Source organism: Typopeltis vanoorti, chromosome 18 (assembly GCF_054136105.1).
Source record: "Typopeltis vanoorti isolate ZY-2024b chromosome 18, IOZ_Tvanoo_1.0, whole genome shotgun sequence".
Lineage (NCBI taxonomy): Eukaryota > Metazoa > Arthropoda > Arachnida > Uropygi > Thelyphonidae > Typopeltis > Typopeltis vanoorti.
The window spans coordinates 11,672,607-11,684,618 of NC_143566.1; the positions used below are offsets into that span (position 1 = coordinate 11,672,607).

General features: G+C 37.8%; 1 protein-coding gene across 3 annotated transcripts in view; it reads right to left on the bottom strand.

Moving 5' to 3' along the window:
- Opa1 (Opa1 mitochondrial dynamin like GTPase) overlaps positions 1 to 12,012 on the bottom strand; it is a 712,584-nt gene that overhangs the window by 307,016 nt on the left and 393,556 nt on the right. For all 3 annotated transcript variants that reach the window (XM_090408405.1, XM_090408403.1, XM_090408406.1), the window contains one exon: positions 298 to 413. In XM_090408405.1, the coding sequence (XP_090264531.1) occupies positions 298 to 413 (116 nt within the window). The remainder of the gene's footprint in view (positions 1 to 297; positions 414 to 12,012) is intronic.

The window sequence follows — 12,012 nt, forward strand, 5'->3', positions numbered from 1 at the left end:
AGTCAGAAACTTTTAGAAGATGCAACAATTCATAAAAAAGTGAAAAACAACTATGAAATAAAGTTTAAAAATGCATAGTCATGTTTCATTTTGAGGGATGCATAAGTATTTACAAGCATTTATCCACAGGCTCACTTACTTTGTTTTGGCACAAAAGTAATAGTTACTGTGGTCAGTTTTAAGAATTAAGTTCTTCTAAATGCAATTAGGTAATATTATTGAAGAAAATTTAATGAACTCTCACAATGCCAAATGCACTATAAGAATAAATTTATAAGGATAAGTCTTAACAGTTACCTTTAAAAGCATCGGCTTGTTGTTCAACAGAGGCTTTCACCATCTTCCAGAAGCAGTCACTAACAGCAAAACTCAAATTTTGTGTTGTGCATTGTGAAAGATTCAGCACACCTTCCCTGTTCCATTATAAACATGTAAAGAAAAATAAGTGCATATACATGCATGAAAAAAACAGAAGACATTAACAGCACTGTACCTGATAATCTCAAGCAATTGCAAGCATTATTGTTTTATGAGGATGATGCAGTAATATGGACAAAAACAGATTCATTGAGAGAAATGAGAGCCTGGATAATAGCTCTACAATACAGTAATTAATATATTCAGATACTGCATACAAATTCCATTCCAGACTACTGCTGAATGGAAATCATATATTCAGCAGTATTCTGCATCATTTGTGAGGTATCCAATTTCAAAATAAAAATAATTATCCAAATACACTAGTAAGTACAATTTATCTGACCATTAAAAGAATGACCCTGGAATTAATCCACCTTTGCATGGCAAATGATTAGTCAGCAATGTGTAATTGTGCTTCAATTATCAGAATGCCAAAATGTCTTCCTGATGCAGTTGATAAATGGCAGATTACTGTAATATTACCTTCTTAAAGTAAAAATGTGATGATAATATGGTAATGTCAGAGTGAAGAATGAGAAAGTGAAACTAGTGTATTTTACCATGCTATGATAAAAATGAATTAAGAATGGATATGATGGCAAACGATTCAATGAGTAGGCTATGTAGAAGGAATGGATTCGAGTTTTCAGATATGTGGAGTGAGTTTGGTATCAGGAGTCTAGAAAAACTAATAACTGGTATGAGACCTAAAACAAAGAGTCAGGGAAACTAAATTATAAAGGGAGGAATGGTGTGAATGTGAGTGTAAGAGCGACAATGTTATATAACTATGTTAATGATGGGAATGGGCTTTGTCATGGAAATGTTGACGAGGAGAGAACGATTTCAGCTTTGTGTTAATCTGGTTTCAGACCCATGTAGACATCTTTGCACACATTTGATGTGTGCAAAGATGTTTACATGTCTAAGGCATTAGAGAAGAATAGAGATATGCGAATTGTCCAACTGTGTCAGGCAGACTGCAAACAAGACAACACAAAAGAACAAACAGGTAGATTATTATGTCTGTACATGAATGCTAGGAGTATCAGAAACAAAGGGATAGAGTGTGCTGCCTTATTCAATATATTACGACCTCAGATTGTAAGTATTAGTGAGACCTGGCTATCAGAATCAAAGTTCTAACTAATATCAAGTGTCAAGGCTACAGTAATTTTAGGCAGGATAGAGAGGATAGGGCATGCTGCTAATGATATTGGCTGACTTGAATCTAGTTAGAGTTAAGACTTATGATTGTAGTACTACTACTAACAATATTTCATGTGGCAGTGAGTATGAAGCCACCTGGTGTGAAGTGGAATCTAACAAGATTGATTACATAGTCGGTTGTTGTTAGAGACCCGGTGGATTGGTTGATAGTGATGAAGAAATGCATCATCAAATAGAAAAGATGAGTGTGAAATGAGTAATCATAATGGGAGACTTTTAATTATTCAAATATTGATTGGGTAGCAGAATCTCATGAGAAGAATAAAAATGCATTTATTGAGCTGTTTCAACACAACTTCCTCTTTCAGCATGTGACAGAAGGAACTCGAGGGCAAAGAGTGTTAGATTTGATTATAGTGTCAGATGGCGTTTCAGGTAAAGACATAACTATTCACTTAAATATAAAGAACTAATAAGCTTCATTTCGGCAATATAAACATTATTTAAATTAAGGGGATATTAAATCCCACATTGTTTTAAAACAAAATAAGAAACTCAAAGGTTGGAATCAGAGAGTTTCATGCCGAATATAGTAAACTATAAAGTATCGGCGACCACCAGCATGAGCTAATGCAAGTGACCCTAGTACGTAGTACAATGCCGGAGAACTCGCAGCAAAGTCGGTAAAGTTCTGATCGCTATTCTTAGGTATTTTCCATAATGTAAAAACACATTTCCTAGGAAATGTATGCTGTTATTACATTATCGTAGGAGGTCACTACCCAGACCGGTTTCAGCCTTTTTTGAGGCTTCATCAGTGAGTAGCAGAGTATATAAGTTCTTCTCGCTATACACTTTGGTATTAATTTGGTCTAGCTACTCACTGATGAAGCCACAAAAAAGGCTGAAACCGGTCTGGGTAGTGACCTCCCACCATAATGTAATAACAGCATACATTTCCTAGGAAATGCGTTTTTACATTATGGAAAATACCTAAGAATAGCGATCAGAACTTTACCGACTTTGCAGCGAGTTCTCCGGTATTGTACTACATACTAGGGTCACTTGCATTAGCGCATGCTAGTGGTCGCCGATACTTTATAGTTTACTATATTCGGCATGAAACTCTCTGATTCCAATCTTTGAGTTTCTTATTCGGTTTTAAAACAATGTGGGATTTAATATCCCCTTAATTTAAATAACATAACTATTCTGCTATAACTATAGACGTAATTATATAACTGTTGGTGACAGCGATCATGCAGTACTCACTTGGGAAGTGACAAGTTTATGAATGTTCCATTCAGAAAAGGTTGCATGCTGAACTGCAAAACAGGAAATTATGTCCAACTGAGGAGTATACTGAGTTCAGTGGAATGGGTTCGGTTACTGGATGGAAAGAATATCAACAGTGCATGGGAGGCATTTAAACAACACTTAAATGATGCGATATCAGAATGTGTCCTAAGAGCTCGAAGAATAAATAGGGTAGGAGTCAAATGAATGTGTAATCTTATTAAGCAAGAGATTCATAAGAAAAGGACAACGTGGAAGGAATACCATTTGCATATGGATGATGTCCTTTATGAACTTTATAAGCAGCAAGCTAGAATGGTCACAACTGTGGTACAGAAAGCAAAGTCTGAGTATGAAAAGAAACGGGCTCTGCGTGCCAAAGACAACCCACAAGAATTCTATTGATATGCTGCAAGTAAAAGAAAGAATGAATATGAAAGAATAAATCCAGATGGCATAAGGGTTACAGATACAGAAGAGGTTGTTCAGTTAATGAGTGCCCATTTTGTTAAAAGCTATCAACCTGGTGTATGCAACATTGAGCTCACTGTTACCTCTTCATTACATGAAGGATGAAGAAATGCAGGTGTATGAGGACAAGGTATTAGAGCTGTTGCACAAACTGAATAAGAATTCAGCAACAGGGATTGATGGGATATCAGCACGTGTCAAAAGAGTGTTCAAACTGAATTGGGCATGCCTTTGACCAGGCTGTTTAATATGAGTCTCAGAACAGGGAAGATTCCACAGGAATGGAAGGAATGTATGGTAATTCCATTGCACAAGGGTGGTGCAAAGACCGATGTATCGAACTATCGACCAATTAGTATCTCAGGAGTGGTGGTGAAGATTTTGGAAAAATTGGTTAGGGCTAGCATTCAGAAATGGGTTGACAGTGAATCTCCACTCTGCAATGAACAACATGGGTTTACTAAGGAAATGTCATTTAGCAACTTTCTCACATTCTATAACAATGTTACCACTGACCTAGACAAGGGGAATGGATACACCATGATACATTTGGATTTGGCTAAGGCTTTTGACAGAATACAGCATGGCAGACTGCTGCATAAATTGGAGAAAATGGGTTTGGGTTATACAATACTAGCATGGATAAGAGGATGGCTGACTGACAGATATCAAAAAGTGGTATACAGGGGATCTGAGGCTGCAAGGTTTAAGGTAGCAAGCAGTGTACCACAAGGATCAGTGCTTGGTCCACTGTTATTCAATCTGTACATTAATGATATTGGGATGGATTTGAAAACGACATATAGTTATTTGCTGATGATGCAAAGATAGGTAGGGGTAATTAGGAATGCTGCTGATATGCAGTCTTTGCAGAATGATTTGAATAGGCTGGAATTGTGGGCATGGGAAAATGGGTGTCAGTTCAACGTCAGTAAATGTAAAGTTATTCACTTCGGCATGATTAGATATTCAATGTCATATTATATTGGTGGGATTTATGCTAGAAGAAACTGATGAGACTAGGGATCTTGGAATGTTAATAAATAGGAAGTTGAAGTTCAGGGGCCATGTGGCAAAGATTGCAAATACAACTCAAAAGATAACTGCAATGCTGAAACGAACGTTCACATGTAAAGATAAGGATGTTATTTTGCCTCTTTACAAGGCCTTGATAAGACCACATTTGGACTATTGTGACAGGTCTGGTCTCCTGGTTTCGGTTGTGATTCTGATATATTGGAAAGATTACAAAGGAGAGTGTTAAAAATGATATCAGGATTCTGGAATAGTGATTATGAAGACAGATTGAGAATTTGTAGACTGCAGACACTAGCAAACAGGAGAAAGAGGGGAAATATGATTGAGACTTACAAATTTCTGAAAGGGTCATACAGGATTTCAATTGATGAAATTTTTCAATTTATGGAGGGCATCCTTGGAAGCTGAGAATGAAGGCTGCTAAGAAGGGGGGGGGGGAATAGATTTTTCTCTCAGAGTGTGGTGTGTGATTGGAATGGATTGCCATTGGATGTTTTCAGTGCAAGCAGTGTGAATGTATTCAAGAATAAGTATGATAGCTGGTGTGTATGTAGTATGTCGCCTCCCTCGATGAGTCTCTGACTCCCTGGAGGTCTCTTTTAATAATAATAGAAAAATAATGGAATTATAAAATTTATTTTCATGATGTAAAAAAGCATGGAAGTAACCTGTCCCCAATGAATCTCACACTTGGACAGAAGAACCCACAGAACCTGCAGAACCAGTAGAATACTTTTGCCATGAGTAGACAAGAGTTAAGGAAGAAGGAACAAGGTGATATTTTTCTTGAAAGCTGCAGATTTTAGTTGTTGGAGGAACTCATGAAGAAGGCTATTATACAGAAATGAAACAGATGTAATGAAAGAAGAAAGTAAGTTTGCTAAGTGTGCAGTCAAATTTTCAGAAGATTTAGAGGTGCTGCTGATTGTGTTTTAACAATGCTTAGTTAACAGCATAAAACAAAGGAATTTAGTTCAGCAGCATACCATGGACGTATGTACTGAAAAAAAGAGAGAACTGAAACAATATCTGTGAAATAGTGGTTGAAATGGGTCAGTCAGAAGGATCAATGATTGGCTAAACCACTCTCTTCTTGACAGGATCACAAATTTTTAGGGAGGTTTTTTGTATACCATAATATGAGTGGGAAAAGATTGTATGACAAGTTTCTTTCAAGAGTGACAAAACTGTTGATAGGATGTGTTTTTCAGCAAGACAGAATAGAGGAATATGTTGGTCCAAGAAGAGAGAGACTGGATCATGTATGGTGAACTGAGTACAGGTATCTCTTGCTTAACGCGGGATTTGATTAACGCGCTGAAATTAATTGCGACAATCCCATGATATATGCATCAAGAGTTTTGATTAACGTGCTTTAAATTTACCAAAATTGCATCAAATACGACATCATTGCTACAAACCATGGACATGGGCATCATTGCAACTTTCAAAGCCTATTTTAAAAAAGACATTCTCAAAAGGCAGTCGAAACAACAATGGGAGAAAATGTGATTAGGCTCCAAGAAGTTTGTAAAAATTTTAACATTAAACATGCAATTGAAAACATTCATGATTCGTGGGAGCAAGTGTCTTCTAGCTGCATGAGAGCTGTGTGGAAAAACCTTTTGCCAGAATGCACTAATGACTTAGGTGGTTTTCAAAATCCTGTGAACAACATGGTTGAAGAAATCATTGCAATTGGTGAAGAACTTGTTTTGATATGTTGATGCAGAAGATGTTAAAGAATTATTGGATTCAAATTCAAAAGATTTCAGTGACAACAAACAAATGGAATGTGAAGATGAGGTTCCAAAGGAGATAACAATCAAAGAACTGGATGGAATATTTCACAGTTTAGAATCGCTTAAGCAACAAGTAATGGATATGGATCCAGATGTTAATCGAAGAATGCTTGTTCGCTGAGGTCTAGAGAATCATTTTGTTTGTTATCGTAGAATTTATGCTGATAAGAAAAAAAAAATTAAAACTGTTCGAACGACTCTTGATAACTATTTTTTGATAAAAATTGCTGTAACTGATGTAGGTACAGGCATTTAATAAACATTTATTTTGCATTCATTTTTTATCTTTCCTAAACGAGTACCATATAAAAAGAATTATTAATACAGTAATCGATCATGGACAAATTGTAATTTTTATCATTGTTCATTATATTTGATTAATGCGATTTTGATATACGTGGTAACATTGAGGGATTAATTAATTGCGTTAATCAAGGGATACCTGTATTATGAAAGGCGAAGTGAGATCCTTTTGTGAGAAAAAATAAAATAAAATAAAGAACTGCATTTTGGCAACACAGCAAGTGACTAAGTTATCCCTGTGCAATTGAAAAAAAAAAAAAAAAACACAGTTTGATTTTATTCAAGAGTCTGGTGTAGAAATTTTTGTAAGCTGTGCAGCTTGTTAAAATGAACAGAAGGTATTTTCACCAACAACACTAAAAACTCACATCCATTTCTTCTGCACAGCTTGCACGTGAAGTCATTTGCTTTCACCACCCTCCTCCTTAACTCAGTACTGCCATATCTGGTAGCAATTCTGCAGTTTTTACTCTCTCAACATTTCTTTCTCACTTCTTCCAACAGACCTTTCATATTTTCTCTCATGGTATGGTGATTCAATCTTAAAATTTGCACTTGCTGAGGGAGTCACCACTTCTAGTTTCCCAAGGTTGAAAATTAAAAATATGACAAAAGTAACTGAAAAATAAAAAAAGAAAAGTAAAACAGATGGTAGTTCTGATAAGTACTAACCAACAACAACAACGTATAGGAATAATAGTCAGCAAGAAAAGGTCATTTATGACTTCTTGCTAACCAATAACAGAAAGAAGTGGTGAAAAAGTGGAAACTATGGAACAGAACAGGCACTCTAGCATTGTGGAGAAGAAGCCATCTGATGAAAAGACGCACTGCTAGAAAGCTCAAGCTCCTGAAAGATCTGTGCTTTTTAATTTGTTAAGTGGTTTTTTTAGATTTAATGGTGTATTTTTAGTATATTATGGTAGATATTTAGTGTTATTATTGTACTGCAGCATTTTATAACATAATTACAAAAATATTATCAGTTTTTACTCCTCTTAAGAATGACGAAAGCTTGTCACAACAGGCCATATCTGGTAGCAATCCTGCAGTTTTTACTCTCACATTTTTTTCTCACTTCTTCCAACAGACCTTTCATACCTTCTCTCATGGTATGGTGATTCAATCTTAAAATTTGCACTTGCCGAGGGAGTCACCAGGGTTGAAAATTAAAAATATGACAAAAGTAATTGAAAAACAAAAAAAGAAAAGTAAAAGAGATGGTAGTTCTGATATGTACTAATAATTTAAGTAGTGACAAATATAGTATGAGAGAAGAAATGAAAGGTCTGTTGGAAGAAACGAGAAAGAAATGCAAGAGAGTAAAAACTGCAGGATTGCTACCAGATATGACAGTACCAAGTTAAGGAAGACAACGATAGCAAATGATTTCACACGGCAGGGCTGTGCAGAAGAAATGGATGCTTGTTTTTAGATGTGGAGTGAGTTTGATGCCAAAAGTTCCTAAAGAGTGGAAGGAGGGGCAAGATTGTGCCACTTCATAAAGGAGGTGATCGAACTCAAGCATCAAACTATAGGCCTATCTCTGTGTCAGGTGTTGTGGTTAAGTTGTTGGAGAAGCTTGTGAGAACTAGGATCCAGAGTTGGGTTGACAACAATGGTATAATCTTTGATGGACAGCATGGATTTGCTAAAGGGAGGTCATGTTTTAGTAATCTACTTACTTATTACAATAAAGTGACTGCTTCCTTGGACAGAGGAGAAGGATACACAGTAATATCCTTGGATTTCGCAAAAGCTTTTGATAGAGATTTCACTATATTATTTCAGGAAATTACAACGTACTAGGATATACAATAAAATAAATTTTAATATATTTCTATATTTTGGCAACGTCACGCTGCCATTTTCAAGAACTTATGTACAAGATATGTGCACGCAGTCACAGCACAAACAATAAATGAGTAAGAAGAATGAAGCTATTATTTCTCCTAAAGTCCTGATGGTGCCCTCTAGCGGGCGATGTTGGTATTCTTGGGCGATTGGGCTGGAGGTCTTCTGTAAGTTTCCCAAATTTGAGGAAGTCTCATGCAGCCAAATTTGTTGAGGTTTGGTTCGTTTCTTAGGGCTGAAGCTGATTCTATGAAAAGCCTTTCATATCTGTATTTGCTACGGTGTATTATCCTGGCTTTTTTCCACCGTATTCTATGGCAGGTATCCAGAGCATGGTCAGCAAGACCAGAGTGGCTGTATTGGTGAAACCGGATGTAGTCCTTGTGTTCTGAAATTCTGATATTTGCTGTCCTGCCTGTTTGGCCAAAGTAGGACAGCTTACAGCTGCAAGGGACCTGGTACACCCTAGGTAGGTATAGGGGGGGAGGTTGGTCTTTAGTTGAGCGGATAAGGGATGCCAATTTTTTGTATGGTTTGTAACAAGAAGTTAAGTTATGTTTTTTTAGGATTTTTGTGATTTTTTCTGAGGTGCCTCGGATGTAAGGCATGGTGATGGATTTAGAGTAATCCTTGTTGTGAGGGGGAGGGGAGGGTTGTGGTTTACTGGTTTTAATATTTTTTGGATTTTTTTTGGGGAGTAGCCATTGGCTGAGAACGTGTTGCAGCTGTAAGCTGTCCTACTTCGGCCAAACAGGCAGGACAGCAAATATCAGAATTTCAGAACACAAAGACTACATCCGGTTTCACCAATACAGCCACTCTGGTCTTGCTGACCATGCTCTGGATACCTATCATAGAATATGGTGGAAAAAAGCAAAAGGCACTTCGTATCTATAACCATGCCAGCCAAGCCTTACTCAGAGAACAAATTGCCGCCACTCGCCGTTTCCTGAGTGAAGCTAACTCAGCTATACAGGCACTCGAAGTTGACCTTTCAAGCACCTTAAGCCACAAAATTTGGTCGATTTTACGCGACATCTCGTGCACTGCAGCGGAGAAAGAGTTTAGATTAGTCCGAGATCGACACATCAAAAAAATTCGAAAATTTAAGAAAGGTCGCGATCTCTAAACCGCAACTTCCTACCAATACGGTAGTGAATCTGTCGTCACTAAGTGTGAAACCCGAAGCACTCGACTTTCAGTTCACAATGAGTTCATTGTGAACTGAAATAGGGCTGTGATATCGGGAAGAAATTTAGCTTGGATTAGCTCTAAGGATTCTTTGAGAGGAACATTCGTAAATAAGGAGGAGACATCAAAACTGACCATTATGTCAGTGTGTTTGAGTGTAAGGTTTTCTATGCTGGCTTTGAAGTGGGCTGAGTTTTTTTATGTATGAAGGTGTGTTGCCAGTATAGTGTGAGAGAGCTTTGGCCAAATGTTTAGCCTAGTTTGTATGTGGGGGAATCAATGCCATCCACTATGGGACGTAATGGCACATTTTCCTTGTGAATTTTTGGGAGTCCATAAATACGGGGGAGTATGGAGTTATATGGTTTTAGTTTGTTGGTGATTTCCACAGGCCAAGAAGTGACCTTCTTAAGGAGCCTGTGGAGTTTTCTAATTTGTGAGTTGGTGGGATTGTATTCGATAGGGAGGTAAGTGGCACGATCTAACAATAGAGATTTCAGCTTACCTGTGTAATCCTTTTGGTTCAGCAATACTGTGGCATTCCCTTTGTCAGCTTTGGTGATTATTATTTTCTTGTTTTTCTTTAATTCTAATAGAGATTTAATTTCTTTACTGGGCATGTTGGTTTTAGGTGGTTTGGCTTTAGTCAGAACACAAGCTACATCCAGTCTAATATCATTGGCGACGTGGCTTGGGAGGTGTCGGATCCCGCGTTCAATCCGTATCATGATATCCTCAGCAGGTATTCTTTTGGGCGCAATGGCGAAGTTGTGGCCACGTGCGAGGGCGTCGAGTGCTTCGGGTTTCACACTTAGTGACGACAGATTCACTACCGTATTGGTAGGAAGTTGCGGTTTAGAGATCGCGACCTTTCTTAAATTTTCGAATTTTTTTGATGTGTCGATCTCGGACTAATCTAAACTCTTTCTCCGCTGCAGTGCACGAGATGTCGCGTAAAATCGACCAAATTTTGTGGCTTAAGGTGCTTGAAAGGTCAACTTCGAGTGCCTGTATAGCTGAGTTAGCTTCACTCAGGAAACGGCGAGTGGCGGCAATTTGTTCTCTGAGTAAGGCTTGGCTGGCATGGTTATAGATACGAAGTGCCTTTTGCTTTTTTCCACCATATTCTATGATAGGTATCCAGAGCATGGTCAGCAAGACCAGAGTGGCTGTATTGGTGAAACCGGATGTAGTCTTTGTGTTCTGAAATTCTGATATTTGCTGTCCTGCCTGTTTGGCCGAAGTAGGACAGCTTACAGCTGCAACACGTTCTCAGCCAATGGCTACTCCCCAAAAAAAATCCAAAAAATATCAAAACCAGTAAACCACAACCCTCCCCTCCCCCTCACAACAAGGATTACTCTAAATCCATCACCATGCCTTACATCCGAGGCACCTCAGAAAAAATCACAAAAATCCTAAAAAAACATAACTTAACTTCTTGTTACAAACCATACAAAAAATTGGCATCCCTTATCCGCTCAACTAAAGACCAACCTCCCCCCCTATACCTACCTAGGGTGTACCAGGTCCCTTGCAGCTGTAAGCTGTCCTACTTTGGCCAAACAGGCAGGACAGCAAATATCAGAATTTCAGAACACAAGGACTACATCCGGTTTCACCAATACAGCCACTCTGGTCTTGCTGACCATGCTCTGGATACCTGCCATAGAATACGGTGGAAAAAAGCCAGGATAATACACCGTAGCAAATACAGATATGAAAGGCTTTTCATAGAATCAGCTTCAGCCCTAAGAAACGAACCAAACCTCAACAAATTTGGCTGCATGAGACTTCCTCAAATTTGGGAAACTTACAGAAGACCTCCAGCCCAATCGCCCAAGAATACCAACATCGCCCGCTAGAGGGCACCATCAGGACTTTAGGAGAAATAATAGCTTCATTCTTCTTACTCATTTATTGTTTGTGCTGTGACTGCGTGCACATATCTTGTACATAAGTTCTTGAAAATGGCAGCGTGACGTTGCCAAAATATAGAAATATATTAAAATTTATTTTAATGTATATCCTAGTACATTGTAATTTCCTGAAATAATATAGTGAAAATGCATAACCAACGTCTAAGCCTTTCCACGAGAACTTTTGATAGAGTACCTCATGATAAGTTGACAGTCAAACTAGAGCAGATGGAGTTGGATATTAGATTAGTGTATTGGATGGGAGACTGGCTATCTGAAAGGTATCAACAAGTTGTGTATGGGGGTGCGATATCCAGTAAAAGGAAAGTCACTAGTGGAGTGCATCAGGGGTCTGTTTTAGGTCGATTACTATTTAATTTGTATATTAATGATATTGGCAGTCATGATTTGGATTCATAACTCCCTTTCAAAACAGTTAAAACATTATAAATTATGGAATGAAAGAATAATACAAGCTAGAATAAAAATAGATACAGGCTATTTAACAATAACTGGTTTATATGCCCCAGAAGGAGGAAAAGAACAGG